Source organism: Lepus europaeus, chromosome 11 (assembly GCF_033115175.1).
Source record: "Lepus europaeus isolate LE1 chromosome 11, mLepTim1.pri, whole genome shotgun sequence".
Taxonomy (NCBI): Eukaryota; Metazoa; Chordata; class Mammalia; order Lagomorpha; family Leporidae; genus Lepus; species Lepus europaeus.
Window position 1 is genome coordinate 65,346,330 of NC_084837.1, and position 21,189 is coordinate 65,367,518.

General features: G+C 43.1%; 1 protein-coding gene across 1 annotated transcript in view; it reads left to right on the forward strand.

The window, feature by feature from the left end:
- The window catches only part of ADAL (adenosine deaminase like), a 30,968-nt gene that overhangs the window by 5,739 nt on the left and 4,040 nt on the right, over nt 1-21,189 (forward strand). The window contains 10 exon segments of the mRNA XM_062205762.1: nt 1,846-2,076; nt 2,296-2,426; nt 3,238-3,298; nt 7,397-7,484; nt 10,793-10,874; nt 13,520-13,646; nt 14,943-15,023; nt 18,499-18,637; nt 20,372-20,472; nt 21,007-21,189. Of these exon segments, the coding sequence (XP_062061746.1) occupies nt 2,011-2,076; nt 2,296-2,426; nt 3,238-3,298; nt 7,397-7,484; nt 10,793-10,874; nt 13,520-13,646; nt 14,943-15,023; nt 18,499-18,637; nt 20,372-20,472; nt 21,007-21,189 (1,059 nt within the window). The 5' untranslated portion in view covers nt 1,846-2,010.

Below are 21,189 nucleotides of genomic sequence, written 5' to 3' on the forward strand. Positions count from 1 at the left end.
CAGCACTCATGTGGAATGCTGATATCCTAAATGGTGGCTAAATCCATGGCACCACAACGCTGACCTTAAATTGATAGATATTGCCAAATTGTTTTCCAAAAATACCGTTTTCCAAAAAGACGGTTCCAAGTTCTACTCTCACCAGATCTTTTATTTATATTTTTGCCAATATATGATGTTCTACTGGGCTTTGGATTTTTTCCCCTGGATTTTTTTTTTAAAGATTTATTTATTTATTTGGAAGAGTTACAGAGAGAGAGAGAGAGAGAGGTCTTCCATCCACTGGTTCACTCCCCAATTGGCCGCAATGGCCAGAGCTGCACCAATCCGAAGCCAGGAGCCAGGAGCTTCTTCTAGGTCTCCCACATGGGTGCAAGGGCCAAAGCACTTGGGCCATCTTCCACTGCTTTCCCAGGCCATAGCAGAGAGCTGGATTGGAAGTGGAGCAGCCGGATCTCGAACCAACGCCCACACGGGATGCTGGCACTGCAGGCGGCGGCTTAACCTGTGATGCCACAGTGCTGGTCCCTTTCCTGGATATTTTTATAAGTCATCTAGGTGAACATTAAAATTTTAAGAAATAATTTTGGGAATATTTTGATTAACATTTACTTTATAAGTCAGTTTATGACAAATTGGCATTACCCATGGAAGAATGAAGTTTTAGAAAATTTTTATGAAGTCTTTCAGCAGATATTAAACACCATCAATTTAATAACCCATCAATTTTATTTGTCACTGCTAAGCACTTTCTAAGGCATTACAGTGAAATGCCACTTTTATCTAACCCTGAGTTTGCCTTTCTATAGATTACTGTGGTTCTGTTTAGTCTTATACAAACTACTTTCAGAAGTGAAGAATAATAAGGATTTATTTATTACTCACAATGTGCTAAACCCTGTGGTAGGTACTAGGGTGGTAAAATAAAAAATAATCCCCATTGAGATGCAGTCTAGTAAGAGAGAAGGACAAGAAGTCAGTGATTGAGATGTAAGGTGAGGTGATAAAGGTTCTGAGTTAAAAGTTGTCACCAGAGGGCCTGACACTGTGGTGTAGCAGCTAAAGCTACTGCCTGTAGTCCCAGCATCCCATATGGGTGCTAGTTTGAGTCCCGGCTGCTCCACTCCCAATCCAGCTCTCTGCTAATGGCCTGGGAAAGCAGTCGAAGATGGCTCAAGTGCTTGGGCCCCTGCACCTGTGTGGGAGACCCAGAAGTTCCAGGCTCCAGCTATTGCGGCCTTTTGGGCAGTGAACCAGTGGATGGAAGACCTCCATTTCTCTCTCTCTCCTTCTTTCTCCCTCTCTCCCTCTCTGCCTCTGTCTCTCTGTAACTCTGCCTTTCCAATAAATAAATAAATCTTTAAAAAAGAAAAGGTTGTCACCAGATTGTAGGTAACATAGAGGGAAATTTAAATTACCCTTCTAACCCTCACAACTACCCTGTGTCTTTACTCCATTTCTACAAATAAGGAAGTTGAAACTATGAGGATAAATGAGTTTAGGCCACTTCACTACTAAGCTGCAGACCTGGTAAAAAGATAAACCTAGGTCCATCTGACTCTTGATACTGCTGCTCTTCCTTTGTATATTAACAACTCAAAAATGTAAATTTTGGTTTTACACAAAATAGGCCTTTTAAAGTTTTTAACTTTTAAAGTAGGTTTATAGAAAGCATCAACAGGTAAGTAAGCCATTTCTGTTTCTAGTTCAGATTGTTTAGTGATCATTTCTCCACCCCAGACTTAAGTTAGCTGTGGAGAAGCTTTTGCCTTTGAAGAATTAATTGACAGAATTTCATTTGTTTGCTTTTATATCACCATCTGAAAGCACATTTGTTAAAAATAGGTGAAGCTGAGCCCAGACCTACCTAGTCAGCTCATCTCATCAAAATATGTGGAAGTAAAATAATCTGAAGAAAATTCAGGACCACAGAATTTACTGATTGACATACACTGTATTCTGCACACCAAGAGTAAGAGTGGAGAGGAACCATTTTTCCCTACTGAAATCATGGTGGAGGTGGAGGAACAGCAACAGTCATGGAAGAGAGACTTTTACTTGGAACTACCAAAAGTGGTGAGCATTCAACTGTGGAATTCTTGAGTGATTGCTAATTATAATGACTTTTACATTGTTTCTTTTCACAAAAAAAAAAAAAAAAGTAAATCTTAGGTAGATAAATCTAATATGTGATTTGCCTAGTATGGACTACAGATATCCAGTACTTGGGATAATGATATGAATTTGGGTGATACTTAATGATAAGTTTTCCCTGATTGTTTTCCCTTTTCTTAGGAACTTCATGCCCACTTGAATGGATCCATTAGTTCTAATACCATGAAGAAGTTAATAGCCAAGAAGCCAGACTTTAAAATCCACGATGAGATGACTATGATTGATAAAGGAAAGAAAAGAACTCTTGAAGAGTGAGTTTGGGGAGATTGTTGACATAGTTTTTTTCTGTAACAGTAATTTGAGATTATAAGTGAAATATAAGAATTTAGATTTTAGTAGTTAAATAATGTAGGCATCTGGCTCAGAGAATATAACCTTGATATACAGTATTTTTTCAGCTGTTAGAGTGTAAACAGTATTTTCAATGATTTGTGTTGTTTATGAAGTCATATAATAATGGAGTATTCTGTAGCCTTGAAAATATGGACATATTGATGTTTTCCCCCAGTTTGCAGCTACTAGGGACTAGGGTAGGGTTGGAGAGGGTAAACTAGTGTTTCTTTTTTAAAAGTATCAGTAAGGGCACTATGGCATAGCAGCTGAAGCCACCGGCCTGCAGTGCCAGCATTCCGTATGGGTGCTGGTTAGAGTCCCGGCTGCTCCACTTCCGATCCCACCCTCTCCTATGGCCTGGGAAAGCAGTAGAAGATGGCCCAAGTCTTTGGGCCCCTGCATCTGGATGGGAGACCCAGAAGAAGCTCCTGGCTTCTGGCTTTGGATTGGCACAGCTCTGGCCATTGCGGCCAATTGGGGAGTGAACCAGCGGATGGAAGTCCTCTCTCTCTCTCTACCTCTCCTCTCTCTCTGTAACTCTGACTTTCAAATAAATAAATAGATCTTTCAAGGTTAATATAATGTTTAAAAATTTTTTTCTGTAGTTCTGTGTAAGTATAAATATATATACTTACTATTAGCCTATAATCAATTAATTCAGATTACTGAGTTTCTCTTGAGAAGTTTTTGATGACTAGAATATGTTAAAATTTTTCATTCATGTTGCAGATGTTTCCAGATGTTTCAGATAATTCATCAGCTTACTACTAGTCCTGAAGATATTCTAATGGTAAGATATGAGGGAATTTTTAGAATAGTTTAAAATTTGTGTATTAAATTTATGTCCATCTGTTGTTTCATATGACCTTTTGCTCTTAAGGGTCTGATAAAAAATATTTTCTTCTTTATTCTGACAATTCTTCTCAAAACCAGTATAAGACAATTGTATAAGTTACAGTTAATGTAAAGAGACTGTGTTCATTATAAAAAAAATAGAAGAATCAAGTTCAGCATCTTCTATTGGAGAGGACAGAATGGAGGAGAAAATCTGATCCAGTTTTCTGCATAGAGTGTATCATATGAAGTACTTGACAACAGATGGGCATGTTCTTAATAAAGGTTTATCTGTACTACATAGGTGACCTTTTAACTGCTTGGATGGACATACTAGAGAATGAAGGCATTCATGAGGTGCTTAGAGATTGAGTGATGAATCCCTAGGGAAATCATGCCTTCCAGGTAGGGATGACGGACTAGAGGATACCACTGGGTTCTCTTATCTGAAGCTTTAACAGACTGGCTTTTGTATCATTGAACTGACCAGGATGGCATTTTAGTTGTTTTTTTAAAAAGATGTATTTATTTTATTTGAAAGATGGTATATCATAGGAAGAGAGAGGAAGAAACAGCAAGGGGAAGAGGGGAGAGATCTTCCATTTGCTGGTTCAGTCTCCAAATGCCTCCAAACAGATAGGGCTAAGCAACACTGAAGCCAGGAATCAAGAACTCTAACCAGGTCTTCCATTGTGGCAGGAACTTCCATTGTGGCGGCACTTAGGCCATCACCCTTTGCCTTCCAGGCACATTTCAGGAAGCTGGATTTGAAGTGCAGAGTAGCCCGGACTCGAACCAGGCACTCCAGTATAGGATGTGGGCATCCCAAGTGGTGGCTTAACCCATTGGGCCACAACACCCACCTTTAAGATGGCTTTTTAAATACTGTGTTCATAAATGGAAAGAAGCAAAATCTTGCCAGTGTTCTTAACCATTAGGGAAAATGCAAAGTAAGAAGCATAACCAGGGGCTAGTGCTGTGGCGTAGTGGGTGAGACCGCTGCCTGTGATGCCGGCATCCATATGGGCGCCAGTTCAAGTCCCAGCTGCTCCACTTCCAATCCAGCTCTCTGCTATAGCCTGGGAGAACAGTAGAGGATGGCCCAAGTCTGTGGGAGACTGGAAGGAGGCTCCTGGCTTTGGATCAGCACCCAGCTCTGTCTGTTGCAGCCATTAGGGAGTGAATTTCTCTCTCTCTCTGCCTCTACCTCTCTGTAACTCTTTCAAATAAATAAATAAAATCTTTTTTTAAAAAAAAAAAGCATAGCCTATGTTTCTGGAGAACTAACTTGACTGGTCAAGAAAAAGTTTCCTCCTCAGGGGCTCCCGGTGCCGTGGCTCACTTGGTTAATCCTCCGCCTGTGGCACAGGCATCCCATATGGGCACTGGTTCTAGTCCCAGTTGCTCCTCTTCCAGTCCAGCTCTCTGCTGTGGCCTGGGAAGGCACTGGAGGATGGCCCAGGTGCTTGGGCCCCTGCACCCGCATGGGAGACCAGGGGGAAGCACCTGGCTCCTGACTTTGGATTGGCGTAGCTTTGAATTGGCGTAGCTCCGGCTGTAGTGGCCATTTGGGGGGTGAAGTAATGGAAGGAAGACCTTTCTCTTTGTCTCTCTCACTGTCTAACTCTATCTGTCAAATAAATTTTTAAAAAAGTGAAAAAGTTTCCTCCTTTGTGGAGACTGATCATAGTGATAAGTAGTGAGTAAATTAATCACCTTTTAGAGGAGAGTTAACTCTGTAATAATTTAGTTCAACAAAAGTTGATCCAGTGCCCAAAATGTTCTGGGTACCGGGCCTTCTTGATCTAAAGAGCAAGAGACAATCCCTGCTTCTGAGGAATTTATAATCATGTTGCAGGGACAGCCCCATAAGCAGATAAATTCAACATAATGTGGTAAGTTCTATGTTAGAGACTTGCACAGGGATTTATGGGCACCCCAAGGGTGTTCTCTTACAGCCACTCTAACAGATCCATTGAGCCCTGCTAGGAATATCCACAACAGGGGCTTTGTTCTCACTATGTTGCTGGGTATTACCAAGGAAAATGATACAATTTTAGATTCTGAGAACTTAACTCCATGAGTATATAGAACCATATTCATCATTTCAAAATGAAAGTTAGTAAAAAGTTGTATTAGATGAGAAAGATTCTGTACATTTTTTTTAAGATTTATTTTTTATTTATTTGAAAGAGTTACAGAGAGGAGAGGTGGGGGGCGGGGTGTCTTCCTTCCGCTGGTTCACTCCCCAATTAGCCACAACGGCTGGAGCTGCACCGATCTGAAGCCAGGAGCTTCTCCTGGGTCTCCCATGCAGGTGCAGGGGCCCAAGGATTTGGGCCATCTTCTACTGCTTTCCCAGGCCATAGCAGAGAGCTGAATCGGAAGTGGTGCAGCCAGGACTTTAACCAGTGCCCATGTGGGATGCTGGCACTGCAGGCAGTGACTTTACCCACTATGCCACAGTGCCGGCCCTGGTTCTGTACATTTGATTTAGTACTGCTAAGATGACACTGAGATGTCCAATTTAACAAATGAAACATCTGTGAGACAAAGCTAAGAGATTTTTTAAAATTTTTTTAAGTATTCTTTTTTTTTTTTTTTTGACAGGCAGAGTGGATAGTGAGAGAGAGAGAGAGAGAGACAGAGACAAAGGTCTTCCTTTTTGCCGTTGGTTCACCCTTCAATGGCCGCTGTGGCCGGCGCATCACGCTGATCCGAAGCCAGGAGCCAGTTACTTCTCCTGGTATCCAATGCGGGTGCAGGGCCCAAGCACTTGGGCCATCCTCCACTGCCTTCCCGGGCCATAGCAGAGAGCTGGCCTGGAAGAGGGGCAACCGGGATAGAATCCGGCTCCCCAACCGGGACTAGAACCCAGTGTGCCAGCGCCACAAGGTAGAGGATTAGCCTGTTGAGCCACGGCGACGGCCTTCTTTCTTTTTTTTTAAAGATTTATTTATTTGAAAGAGTTACACAGAGAGAGGAGAGGCAGAGAGAGAGAGAGAGAGAGAGAGATATCTTCCATCCGCTGGTTCACTCCTCAGTTGGCCTCAATGGCAGGAGCTGTGCCGATCTGAAGCTAGGAGCCAGGAGCTTCTTCCAGGTCTGCCATGTGTGTGCAGGGGCCCAAGCACTTGGGTCATCTTCTGCTGCTTTCTCAGGCGGTAGCAGAGAGCTGGATCAGAAGTAGAGCAGCTGGGACTCGAACCAGCACCCATATGGGATGGTACTACAGGTACTGCTGGTACTGCAGGCGGCAGCTTTACCCACCACACCACAATAACGACCCCTGCTCCACTTCTGATCAAGCTCCTTGCTAATGTGCCTGGGGAAGCAACAAAGGATGGCCCAAGTACTTGGATACCTGCTGCCCACTTGGGAGACCTGGAAGAAGCTTCTGGCTCCTGGCTTTGGCTTGGCCCAGCTGCAGCTGTTGGGCAATGAACCAGAGGATGGATGATCTCTCTCTCTCTCTCTCTCTTTCTCTGTCTCTCTTTCTCTCCCTCTCTCTCTGTAACTTTGCCTTTCAAATAAATAAATATTTTAAAAAAATATATGAGAGGCAGGGAAAGCTCCCATCTGCAGGTTCATTCCCCATATGCCCACAATAGTTGAGGCTAAGCCCAGCTAAAACCAGTATCCAGGAACTCAATCTAGGTCTCCCACATGGGTGGGAGGGATCCAATTACTTGTGCTAACATTTCCTGCTTCCCACAGTGCACATTATTAGAAGTTGGATCAGGAGTGGAGCCAGGACTTAAACTCATGCACTCCAGTATGGAATACTGGCATCCCAGGTGGAGGCTTAACTGCTAGGCCAGATACTGCCCCCCAGATGTATGGGAATGAGGGGATGGGAGCTGTTAGGAAATGTGACAGGTTTGTTATAGAATGTGATCCATCATCAGGAATATGCTAGCTCATCACACCACCTGGGGAATTTCCAGTATCCCTTGAAAATTAAATTTTAGCGAGTAAAATAAAACTATAGAACTTGTGACTTTCATTGGGACCCTTACACTAACAATATTGTGTACATTGCCTTTATTGTCAGATCACAAAAGATGTCATTAAAGAATTTGCAGATGATGGTGTCAAATACCTGGAACTAAGGAGCACTCCCAGAAGAGAAAATGCTACTGGTAAAATTTAATTAGCTTCTCAGTGACAGTCCAGTTCTCTCCCATGTGCTTTGGTCACTGACATGTTTGTGAGCTGTAAATGTGAGGCTGTGCTGTTGTAATGCCCTCTGTTTTCTTAGGGACCTTCAGTCAACAGAGTTCAAATCACATGGTGAATGTTGTTAATGATCCTGAAGTAAAAATTGAACAGTTCTGTTTAAGAGAGGGAGAAATGCCTGTACAAATCTTTTGTTCTTCCTTGTTTAGTTTTTTTTTCATTGTGAGAAAAGGACACATGCTCCTTGCGTTGTCTCAAGCATAGGCTAATTCTTGGTCTCTGCATTGCTGGCAGTCTTGACACAATGCCACTGAATGGATGCAGAATCACATTTTGTGGCAGGCACTGAAATGTAGGTTATTCACTCACTGTTCAAGGACTGATAGTTCCTTAGGCTAGGAATACACTGTGATGTGGTAAAACTTTCCTGAGTTGAGGTGAGGGATCTTGTGGACTGAGGGAATTTTTGCATCCTATTCCATTCCAGCAATGTCAGGAGAGATTAGGTAATGTCATTGGGTCCCTCTTAGCACTTGTCTAAAACCTAAAGACACTTAGGTGTGTGTAACATTGTGCTGCGTGTGTGTAACCTGTGTTGTGGTGTGTGTAACCTTGCAGTCATTTAGAGATAAACTCTTTGGAACTATTATAATGAAGTAAATGTTAAGATATAGCAAGGAAGTATCTTTTTTTTTTTTTTTTGAAGATTTATTTGTTTATTTGAAAGGCAGAGTTAGAAGAAAAAGAGAGAGAGAGATCTTGCATCCGCTGGTTCACTCTCAGATGGTTGCAATGGCTTGGGCTGAGCTGTGGCTGGGGCAGGTCGAAACCAGGAGCCAGAACTTCTGGGTTTCCCATGTAGGTGCAGGGGCCTAAGCACTTGGGCCATCTTGCACTACTTTCCTAGACACGTTAGCAGGGAGCTGGATTAGAAGTGGAGCATCTCGGACTTGAACCAGCGCCCACAGGGGATGCCAGCACTGCAAGTGGAGGCTTAACCTTCCATGCCATAGTGCTGGCCCCTTGAGGGAGATTCTTACTTCACGTTTTGAAACTATAGAATCAGTTCCAAGCTGGTAAGGGTAGCAAAGGGAAAAAGAAAACTTGCCGATTGGTAGAGATTGCTCTTTAAAGGAGATTCAAAGGGAGGATTTTTTAAAAAGATTTATTTTATTTATTTAAAACAGGACACAGAGAAAGATCTTCAATCTACTGATTCATTGCTGAAATAGCTACAACAGCCTCTGCTAGGTTAGGCTGAAGCTAGGAGCCAGAAACTCCGTGTGGGTCTTGCTCGTGGTTGGCAGGACCCAAGCATTTGGGCCCTCTTCCACTGCCTTCCCAGGTGCTTGAGCAGGGAGCTTGATTGGAAGCAGAGCAGCCAGGACTCAAACTGTTGCTCTGATGTGGGATGGTGATGTCACAAGTGGTAGCTTAATCCACTTCACCACAATGCTGGCCCTGAAAGGGAGGATATTACCCTAAGTATGCAACAGTAGGAGAATGGCTAAATGAAACTTAATGGAATATTAAGCAGCCATTGAAAATATTTGCAAAGACACTCGAATGATGTAGGAAAGTACTCAGAGTACAATGTTTTTTGTTTTGTTTTGTTTGACAAGCAGAGTGGATAGTGAGAGAGAGACAGAGAGAAAGGTCTTCCTTTTTGCCGTTGGTTCACCCTCCAATGGCCGCTGCGGCCAGCGCATCTTGCTGATCCGAAGCCAGGAGCCAGGTGCTTCTCCTGGTCTCCCATGGGGTGCAGGGCCCAAGCACTTGGGCCATCCTCCACTGCCTTCCCGGGTCATAGCAGAGAGCTGGCCTGGAAGAGGGGCAACCGGGATAGAATCCGGCGCCCCAACCGGGACTAGAACCCGGTGTGCCGGCGCCACAAGGTGGAGGATTAGCCTGTTAAGCCACGGCGCCGGCCACAATGTTAAATGATTAACTGAGGTACATGGATGCCTACGAGTGACTAACCTATTTAAAACTGTATATGTGGGCTGGCGCCGTGGCTTAACAGGCTAATCCTCCGCCTTGCGGCGCCAGCACACCGGGTTCTAGTCCCGGTTGGGGCACCGATCCTGTCCCAGTTGCCCCTCTTCCAGGCCAGCTCTCTGCTGTGGCCAGGGAGTGCAGTGGAGGATGGCCCAGGTCCTTGGGTCCTGCACCCCATGGGAGACCAGGAGAAGTACCTGGCTCCTGCCATCGGAACAGCGCGGTGCGCCGGCCGCAGCGCGCCTACTGCGGCGGCCATTGGAGGGTGAACCAACGGCCAAAAGGAAGACCTTTCTCTCTGTCTCCCTCTACTGTCCACTCTGCCTGTCCAAAAAAAAAAAAAAAAAAAAAAAAAACTGTATATGTGTATATTTACACAAATACATTAATTATCTCTGGGTGGTGGGATTACAGGTGATTTTTTTTCTCCCTTACAATTTTCTGTATTTTACTAGATAGAGATCCTTCACTAACAGAAAGCATTTAATAGTCAAGGTAAGGGCATCTTAAAGGATGCCTTTCTGGGGAACAGTCTTGTAGAGCACACCAGAAGAGGACTTAAGCCTTCAGCTTTGGGAGAACATCTCTGTGGCCTGATGAGAAATGCTGAGCCTGAGCCGGACTGAGAGAAAAAGGACCCAAGTCAGGATTTTGCTTCTGGAACAGCAGAAAAAATGTCCTGCTGATAGAGAAAAATGTTCCTTCCTCCCTCCCTCCCTCCCTCTCTTCCTCCTTCCCTCCCTCCCTCTCTTCCTCCCCCCTCCCTCCATCCCTCCTTCCCTCCCTCCCTCCCTCCCTCTCTTCCTCCCTCCCTCCCTCTCTTCCTCCCTCCCTCCCTCTCTTCCTCCCTCCCTTCCTCTCCTCCTCCCCCCTCCCTCCATCCCTTTCCTTCCTTCCTTCCTTTCTTTTTTAAAGACAAGTCTTAGAAAAGGTCATATTGTTGTTTTGTTAGAATGAGCAGTTCAGATTGTTATAGCAATTTGTGAGATTAATTTCATGCTAACTGAATCTAACAATTTTTAAATAGGTTTGTATTTTATATATCCTTTTCACTTCATTTTCCTGGTACTTTTTTTGTTACTTTTTAAATTTTGTTAAAAGTACAGTGATTACTTACTAAAATGTGCCAAAAAGTACCACATTTTCACTAATCTTTAACTGCACCCTTGTCACAGCATAAAATGAAAATGTACCTGTTCATATAGGGATGCTAAAGTTGAGGATGAAATAGTTGATGATTTCTTTACATATGTTTTCTATGTGTCCATTCCAGGAATGACTAAAAAAAGTTATGTGGAATCTATACTTGAGGGTATAAAACAGTCCAAACAAGAAAACTTAGACATCGATGTTAGGTAAGAAGATTGTACTTTAGTAGTTACCTTTTAAAAACTAGAATGTGAAATTTTATTGTTTTGTTTATAGAAGTAATGGGTTTTTAAAAATCAACCATTACAGCCGGCGCTGCTGCTCACTAGGCTAATCCTCCACCTGTGGCACTGGCACACCGGGTTCTAGTCCCAGTCGGGGTGCTGGATTCTGTCCTGGTTGCTCCTCTTCCAGGCCAGCTCTCTGCTGTGGCCCGGGAAGGCAGTAGAGGATGGCCCAAGTGCTTGGGCTCTGCACCCTCATGGGAGACCAGGAGGAAGCACCTGGCTCCTAGCTTCTGATCGGTGCAGCACGCCAGCTGTAGCAGCCATTTGGGGGGTGAACCAAGAGAAGAAAGACCTTTCTCTCTGTCTCTCTCTCTCTCACTGTCTTAACTCTGCCTGTCAAAAAAAAAAAAAAAAAAAATCAACCATTACCTGACTTCTGACTGCAATAAAAACAAAAATAGAAGCAAGAGTCCTGTTGCTTAAAGTAAGAATACAGTTCTGAATTTATTCCCATGGCAATATAACTCTGGATGCTTTTGCTCAAGTGAAGTATGGCTCTCCGTTCTTGTTAGCTAAAGTGGACTTCTGTCAGATTGCTTTCTTCAGCAGCTCATCTAACTGTTCCTCATTTATTGTGCACTGCCTTGCTTTCTGTTCCAACAGTAGATAAAGTCTGTCCCACCTCAGCACTGTCGTACTTCCTGTTACTTTTACCTAAAACATACTTCCACCAACCATATCCTTGCACAGCTGGCTTCTTCTCATTCCTTATTCCAGTCTCAATGTAGCCATCATTTCCTCAGATGGCCCTTTGAGCCCTCTGTCTAAAGTATTCACCCCTTAGGGCAGGCATTCTCTGCCTATCTCTGCCTCTGCTGCTGCCCCTCTGCCTTTCAAATAAATAAGTCAATAAATCTTTACAAAAACAAAGTGCTCACCTCTAGGCCCAGCGTTGAAGCCTACAATGCTTGGGTTCTAGACCTTGCTCTGCTCCCAATTCTTGCTTCCTGTCAGTGCACTCCCTGGGAGGTAGCAGGTGATAGATCAAGTGGTTGTGTCCCTGCCACCGACATAGGAGACCTGAACTTCATTCCTGGCTTCTAACTTTGACTCAGCCCTGGCCATTATGGTCATTTGGGCAGTGAACTAGCAGATGGAAACTCTGTCTCTTCTTCTCAAATTAAAAAAAAAAAAAAAAAGTAGAACCCTCTACTGAAATCTTCCAATGAGTCATTTCTTTTATGACATTCATTTATGACAACAAGATAAAGAATCATCTTGTTATTTTTATGTACATGGAGTCTTCAGAAAATTCATGGGAAAATTACAAAAAATTGCATAGATTACAAAAAAACTTGTAACAAATTTTTTTTTACTGTTTATATACTCATTTTTATTTATTTGAAAGAGTGACAGAGAGAGAATGAGTTCTTCTGTCCACCAATTCACTCCCTGAAGGTCCACAACAGTCAGGACTGGGCCAGGCCAAAGCTGGGAGCCATCCATATCTCCCATGTGAGTGGCAAGAGCCCAAGCACTTGGACCATCACTTGGTGCCTCATAGGCACATTAACAGAAAGCTGGATCAGAAGATGGAGGTGGGATTTGGTTGGTTCCAAGTATTCCAATATGGGATGCAGGTATCCCAAGTGTAGCTTAACCTGCCATGCCACAACACCCTCTCTAGCTTATTTTTTGAATTCCATTTTTCCACAAACTTTTTGAAGTACCCATGTATATACCCACACTAGAGTGTTAGTTAAGGGAGGCCAGGGGCCTTGCCATTTGATTCACCACTGTTTCTGTAGTACTTAGAACAAAGCTGGCACAGAGTAGGTGCTCAGAAAGGCCTTGAATGAAGAAAGAAAGAAAACTTGCTGTATAGTTCAGGCTGTAAGAATCTCTAAAAATTAAACTTAACTAGACTAACACCCCAATTAAAAACAAAGTAAAGAGATATAGAAATGACTTATAAATGTATAGAAAACTATTAACCTCATTAATCAGATAATTTTAAAATGAGACATGAGTGCTATATTGTCTTCGTCTGCTGGTTCACACTCCAAATGGCCACAATGGCCATGGCTGAGCCAGACCAAAGCAAGGAGCCAGGAGCCCCAGCCCGGTCTTCCATGTGGGTGCAGGGTCCCAAGCACTTTGGCTGTCTTCTGCTGCTTTCCCAGCCACATAAGCAGGGAGCTGGATTGGAAGTGGAACAACCTCATTTCTTCAGCAAATAAATTGCAAGAAAAGAGGTGGAGTGAGGAAAGTAGGGAGGAAGTCATGGCTATGGATTAAAAGAGACTTAAGAGACACATTGACTAACACAAAGTGTGGACCTTATTTGGATCCTGAATCAAGCAAACTGTGAGAAAAACCAAACACATGAACAAAAAAATGAGACACTTGGAATCTTAAGCACTGACTAGATATTTGACTTTCTGTGGGAATTCAAGTCTCATTCTGTCTGGCAGAGTGAAATGTCATGTCTAGGTTGAGACAGGCTCTACTTTTCCTAGTAAACTGTGTTACATGCAGCCTGCTGTGCTTCTCTGACCACAGTCAGAGGTGTCTTTTTCATCTCCACTATACTAGTTTTCAACTTTGTTGTTCTTACATTAAAGGTATTTGATAGCAATCGACAGAAGAGGAGGCCCTTCAGTTGCCAAGGAGACTGTGAAACTTGCGGAGGAGTTCTTCCTTTCTACTGAGGATGTAGTTCTTGGCCTTGACCTTAGTGGAGACCCTACTGTAAGCTATTTTTCTGAAATACGTTTAGTGGGCGTAGGAATTATCTTGGAGCACCCTGCATTCTTCAGAGGGTCCAGCAGGCACCATGAAGGAAGCCCTGTCCTGCAGTGGAGGACTGGGGTGTCTGCAGCAACTGTTCTCACTCAGGGTTCTGTGAAATAATTAGGCACCACTTAAAAAACAAAAAATTTGCTAGATTCTATGACTAGCTTCTCCATTCTTCTAGAGGTAGTACAAGCTAATACCAATATGTATACACAGAGGAAAAGTTAGTTCATTACTCACAGTGGATGGATGGATGTGTAAAGGCATTGGGGCTTAATTATCTCATAGTGCTCCCAGTTAAGAAAGGTTGGCCTGAGGTTTGTGAATGTCAGATTCAAGCAGAAATGCTGACATTTTGGGACAGATAATTCTTTGTTGTGGGAGCTTCCCTGTTCACTGTGGTATGCCTGACTACATCCCTGGCTAGACAATCAGTAGCAACATCCTGATTGTGACTATCAAAAATTTCTCTAGACATTGCCAGATGTCTGTTTGGAGGGCAGGATTGCCCTGGTTGCAAACCACTGAATAAGAGAGTCCCATGAAACTTGTTTTTTTTTTTTTTCTTTTTTTCTTTTTTTAAGATTTATTTTACTTATTTGAAAGGCAGAGTTACGCAGAGAGAGGTAAAGATAGAGATCTTCTATCTGCTGGTTCACTTCCCAAATGGCCGCAATGGCCAGGGCTGAGCCAGACCAAAGCTAGGAGCCAGGAGCTTCTTCTGGGTTTCTCAGGCGCTTGTTCCATCCTCTGCTGCTTTTCCAGGCACATTATGAGGGTGGTGGATTGGAGGTGGAGCAGCTGGGACTCGAACCAGCGCCCACGTGAGATGCCGGTGCTACAGAAAATGGCTTGACCTGCTGACCCTGAGAAAGTCCCATGAAACTAGTTCTTATAGCTGTGTCTAAGCTTGGACTATTCTGCTTTTTTCATCTGTCCATTTCAGGAAAGTTACAGCACTGTATATCTAGGTATCCTTCGAGAAATAAAATTTGGTGACTGCTATATCCAACTTAGTTGATTGACCTCAGATTCACTGATAGGGATACTAGACTTCTCATGTGCAGAGACAGGGCCTTTGCCAGCTTAGTATTCCCCAGTGTGTCTAGCACGTTCTAGGTGCTTTGTAAACAAAAACTGCAAATAAATTCATCTGCCAGTATTTTTTTCCTTAGTTGATTGGGGCAGAGTATCCAATTCCTGTTTGCCCAGAATTTTCATGCATGCTCATTTTTAATTTTTGTCTTCAAGATAGGACGAGCAGAAGACTTCTTGGAACCTCTTTTAGAAGCTAAAAATGCAGGTCTGAAGTTGGCGTTGCATCTTTCAGAGGTAAATAATGTCTTAGGTTCAACAGAGTCGCTTAAAATAGAAAATAACAAAATCATTTATGAAAAAAAAAAACAAACCTTGTTTAGCAAAACATTTTTTAAAAAAGGAGAGTAAAAATACTTTAAAATGTAAGTTGAAATGATAAAGGCATGACTTCTTTTAGTCTTTTTTTTTTAAGATTTTGTTTATTTATTTGAGAGGTAGAGTCACGGACAGAAAGAGGGAAAGACAGAGAGAAAGTTCTTCCATCTGCTGTTTTACTCTCCAAATGGCTGCAATGGCTGGAGCTGGGCCATTCTGAAGCCAGGAGTCAAGAGCTTCTTCCTAGTCTCCCGTGTGGGTACAGGAGCCAAAGCACTTGGGTCATCTTCCACTGCTTTCTGAGGCCATTAGCAGTGAGCCGGATTGGAAGAGGGGCAGCCAGGACACAAACCAGTGCCTATTTGGGATGCCAGCGCTGCAGGCAGAAGCTCAGCCTACTACACTACAGCGCTGGCCCCTCTTTTAGTCTTCAGTGTTATTGTTTTTCTCTTTTTGTGGTTCCTGGCACGGTTGTTGACTCACATTGTGTTTGGGAAAATGCATGAATTTCCATCATTGACCCTGTCATTGGCAAGCTGAGCCTAAGGAAAGCACCAACCAGTTCATCTCACCTGCCCTCACAGTGGAAGGGACCTGAGTGTATTACATGCACTGGCAGTGGCTCATCATTTCCAGAGCTCCCTCACTGGCCCCCAACACCCTGGCAATGTTGGCGTAGAGATGGATTATGTACAAATAACATCAATTTTTTTTTTTTTTTGACAGGCAGAGTTAGACAGTGAGAGAGAGAGAGACAGAGAGAAAGGTCTTCCTTTTCCATTGGTTCACCCCCCAAGTGGCTGCTACGGCTGGTGTGTTGCAGCCGGCGCACTGCGCCGATCCAAAGCCAGGTACCAGGTGCTTCCTCCTGGTCTCCCATGCGGGTGCAGGACCCAAGGACCTGGGCCATCCTCCACTGCACTCCTGGGCCACAACAGAGAGCTGGACTGGAAGAGGAGCAACTGGGACAGAATCCGGTGCCCCAACCAGGACTATAACCCGGGGTGTCTGCGCTGCAGGTGGAGGATTAGCCTAGTGCACCAGCCCATCTTTTTCTTAAAACATGTCTCTGTGAACCAAACAAGGGAATCTGCTGCACTTCCCACCTGCCCCCATTTTGCTATGGATTTATTTTATTTTATTATTATTATTATTATTATTATTGACAGGCAGAGTGGATAGTGAAAGAAAGAGAGACAGAGAGAAAGGTCTTCCTTTTTGCCGTTGGTTCACCCTCCAATGGCCGCTGCGGCCGGCGCATCTCGCTGATCCGAAGCCAGGAGCCAGGTGCTTCTCCTGGTCTCCCATGCGGGTGCAGGGCCCAAGCACTTGGGCCATCCTCCACTGCCTTCCCGGGCCATAGCAGAGAGCTGGACTGGAAGAAGAGCAACCGGGACAGAATGCAGCGCCCCGACCAGGACTAGAACCCAGGGTGCCGGCGCCGCAAGCAGAGGATTAGCCTGTTAAGCCACGGCGCCAGCCCTATGGATTTATTTTCTATCTTATCACCTATTTATGTGTTTTTTTTTTTTTTAAACATAATGGTTTTTTCTTTTTTTTTTTTTTAAGATTTATTTATTTATTTATTTGAGAGGTTGAGTTACAGACAGTGAGAGGGAAAGACAGAGAGAAAGGTCTTCCTTCCATTGGTTCACTCCCCAAATGGCTTGCAATGGCTGGAGCTGCGCCAATCCAGAGCCAGGAGTCAGGTGCTTCTTCCTGGTCTCCCATGTGGGTGCAGGGGCCCAAGCACTTGGGCCATCTACTGCTTTCCCAGGCCACAGCAGAGGGCTGGATTGGAAGAGGAGCAGCCGGGACTAGAACCAGTGCCCATATGGGATTCCTGTGCCACAGGTGGAGGCCCCTATTTGTTTCTTTCATGCAGGAAATAATACTTAAGGAATCTGTAAAGATTGAATAACATCATAATTCAGAAATTAAAGAAAAAAATAGAACTTGTCACTGGTACTTCTTTTTTTTTTTTTATTTTTTTTTTTTATTTTTGACAGGCAGAGTGGACAGTGAGAGAGAGACAGAGAGAAAGGTCTTCCTTTTGCCGTTGGTTCACCCTCCAATGGCCGCCGCGGTAGGTGCGCTGCGGCCGGCGCACCGCGCTGTTCCGATGGCAGGAGCCAGGTGCTTCTCCTGGTCTCCCATGGGGTGCAGAGCCCAAACACTTGGGCCATCCTCCACTGCACTCCCTGGCCACAGCAGAGAGCTGGCCTGGAAGAGGGGCAACCGGGACAGGATCGGTGCCCCAACCGGGACTGCCGGCGCCGCAAGGCAGAGGATTAGCCTGTTGAGCCACGGCGCCGGCCTGTCACTGGTACTTCTGTCTCTGACTTCTACAGACCTCAGAGGGTCAGTAATCTGGTGGCAGAACTTAAAATCTAGAATCCTTGTTTCACTCCTAGGACTCCCTGTAACTGAACTGAGGCCCAGCAGAAGCCATTGATAAATACAATGGAACACCATGGGTTACTGGGACCCAGTATCTCTGGCCTGTGCATAACATCAGAACCTGCTCTTTAGTTACTGTGGCTCTTATTGGAGCCTTTGGATATAAAACTTTTCATGTCAAAATGTTCTGATTATTTGCTTTTTGGGCTATCTAGGAAATAAAAAGCAAAGCTAGACCTTTTTATGGTGACTGTGAGATATATGTAATTAGCCTGGTCAAAATAAAACCTAGGCATACTGAATGGTAGATCTAAGGGTGAATCCTGTCTAACTCCAGGGCCCACACACTTTTCATACATAGTATGAAGCTTTCTGGGCCAAGCCTGGTAGCAGGAACATGACTGCTGTCCACACTCAGTCATCCAGAGGCAAAGGGGCCCAGGAGAAGTAACTTATATGTACCTGAAGAAAATACAAGTGTGGGGAGTACAATGCAGAAGGAAAAAAATTAAAAATGAAAAGTCCCCTTCCTATTTCAGTTTGCTTTCCAAAGTTAAAACTGTTAATAGTTTTGTGTTTCTATTTTTCTGGGCCTTTTATTAATATATATGAACACACATATTCATATATAACACACATGTACAGAGTTAGAGTTTTATTTTTTGAAAATTATTTAATTTTTTGTTTTAATTTATCTTAACATTTTATAAGGTTTTTGTGAGGCCTTCCTTAAAGAATTTATGTAAAAAGGCACAAACTAGAACCAGTGGCACAAACTAGGCCTTATTAAGTGTATATTATCATTGAAATGAATCTAGGAAAATATTGAGGTATGAATGAGAAGATAAAAGGCAAAGAAGAGAGCTGGGAAGGTATAAGTAATTCAGCTTCCCGAATGTTTGCATTAATACTGGGACAGAATACCCAGTATAGAAAAAAAAAAATCCCTCAAGAACCACTGAACCTTGGCCCTCCTCTCTCCACTTTTCTTAAGATCCCAAATCAAGGAAAAGAAACCCAAATGCTCCTGGATCTACTTCCTGACAGAATTGGGCATGGAACTTTCCTCAACTCTTCTGAGGGAGGATCCCTGGATCTGGTGGACTTCGTGAGGCAACATCGGATACCTCTGGGTAAGGTTTAGGGTTTCAGGCTCCTCTCTGGCCCTTCTTCCCCCAGTTTCTAGGTTGCAACCTATAGGTGAAGGACTGTTCTAAAAATGCAAACATCATTTAGACATTAAAAGATGCACAATATGTGTACTTTCTGAGCTTTGTTTAAGTAACAAAGTTTCAATTCCCTTTAGAATATAAACTCTGTGAGCATGAGGCACTTGTCTTGTTCATTGCATCATTCTCTAGTGCTTAGAACTCACTAATTTTTCAAACATATGAATTTTCAAATGATTTTAACAAAATTAACCTGTGTTATGAAACTATAACACTTACTTAAAAAAATAAGAATTATGGAAAATTCCAAGTATATTTTACATATCTGCCATTGCACACTTGATTGTTAACTTGCTTATGAAGTATCTATTTTGTTGCAGTCACTGCTGTAATTACTGGTAATATAACTGTAAGCAAAGTAGATACAAAGGTTCTTTTTCAAGGAATTCATATTTTTTAGCAAAGGAAAGACAGTAAACAAATATGCAAGAAAATGTCACTTGTTAAGTTCTGTGAAGAAAACTAAGTGGCTGAAATTTAGTGATCAGCTGACCACTTTCATTTGGATGGTCAGGGAAGGCCTTTCAGCAGATGGAAAGAAGCAGTTGGCTGTAAACCATTTTATGGAATGATCAATTTGATAGATTTACCATTTAGAAAATGTGTGAGTGTTTTAACTATTTAGAATTGTCAGCAATTGATAATTTTTTTGTCTTTTTGCTGAAATTTTTAAACATGCACAAAAATAGAGAAAATGGAAGCCATTTGCATAGTTTTACTTGCTGGATTGGCCCAGCTCTGCTGCTAGCAGAGAGAGGGGCAGGTTGGGATTTGTGTTGAGGCTGCCTAATGCAAGGGAACAGATGCCATCAGTGACATCAGTGAAGTATTTTACTCTGGAAGGCAAGTACAGTGTTTCAAAGCAAGAATTTGTTTTTTGTTTTTTTTTAAAGATTTATTTATTTTTTACTTGAGAGTCAGAGTTACAGAGAGAGGAGAGGCAGAGAAAAAGAAAGAGAGGTCTTCCATCCGATGGTTCACTCTCCAATTGGCTGCAACGGCCGGAACTGGACCGATCCAAAGCCAGGAGCCAGGAATTTCTTCTGGGTCTTCCACACAGGTGCAGGGGCCCAAGTCCTTGGGCCATCTTCTACTGCTTTCCCAGGCCATAGCAGAGAGCTGGATGGGAAGTGGAGCAGCTGGGACTAGAACCAGCACCCATATGGGATGCGGGCACTTCAGGCCAAGGCGTTAACCCACTGTGCCACAGCGCCGGCCCCCATGCCTACTCTTAGCTCAGCACTAAGAGCTAAGTTTTCTTACCTATGTTTTGGCCTTTGTAAGAGTAGCAAGAATTGCAACAACCTTTCCAAAAATCCCTTGCCTTGTTCATCGTGACTGGTTTATACTATGCCTCTTGCCTCTCTCTTTCATGCAAGAAAGAATCACATAGCATTGAAAGGAATATTAATTCCTTGCCTGCTACATTAATGTCATAGTTGCAGTACATATTTTCTGCATAAATACACTAATTGAATTATAACTTCACATCACACATAAGGAAAGGCCAGTTTTTTAGAACAATAAACTATTGCAAATTAGCATAATTTGTAAAGATTTTTCATTGTCTACTTGGTAAACACAGGATGAATTCATGTACCTTCTTTTACTAAAAGCATTCTTTCTCCTTTGATCTAGAACTGTGTTTGACCTCAAACATCAAAAGTCAGACAGTTCCATCTTATGACCAGCATCATTTTGGATTCTGGTACAGCATTGCACATCCTTCTGTGATCTGTGTAAGGTGTTTTGTGTAAAGTATTTTCCGAGTTTCATTTGCATAATGTAATAGCTGAGTTTGATTAATTCCGATGAGCACAACCTAGATGACTGCCTTGCATGTCTGAGGAGTTAGAGGGACTGGTGCATGGGAAGCTGTAAAGGGTTGGGGGTGACTCTGGTCTGGCTCCATGACAAGTCCTGATTGGTACCTTGGGGAACTTAAACAAAGAAACAAAACAAAGCTGATGCCCAGCACCTATCCCATGAAATTCTGCTAATTTGATCTGGGATGAGTTCTGGCCATAGACGTGTTTTAAAAGCTCTCCCAGTGATTTAATATACAGCCGGGGTTGAAATACTCCTCTGTAATTTTTTTCCAAGTATCAACATACCTGTTTTGTTACAGGTATGCATAGGTGCATTTATAGGCCTTTTTTTAAACTCTTAAAAGAAGCATATGGTAAATATGAAAATAGACTCTCAACAAAAAAGTTGTGTTTTTTTAAAGCAATTCTTTGTTCATTTAAAAATGTTCTTGTTTATATTGGCAGACCGATGATAAAGGGGTTTTTGCAACATACCTTTCTCAAGAGTACCGGCTGGCAGCTGAAACATTTAATTTGACCCAGTCTCGGGTGTGGGATTTATCATACGAATCCATCAACTACATCTTTGCTTCTGATAGCACCAGATCTGAACTGAGGAAGAAGTGGAATCATCTGAAGCCCAGAGTG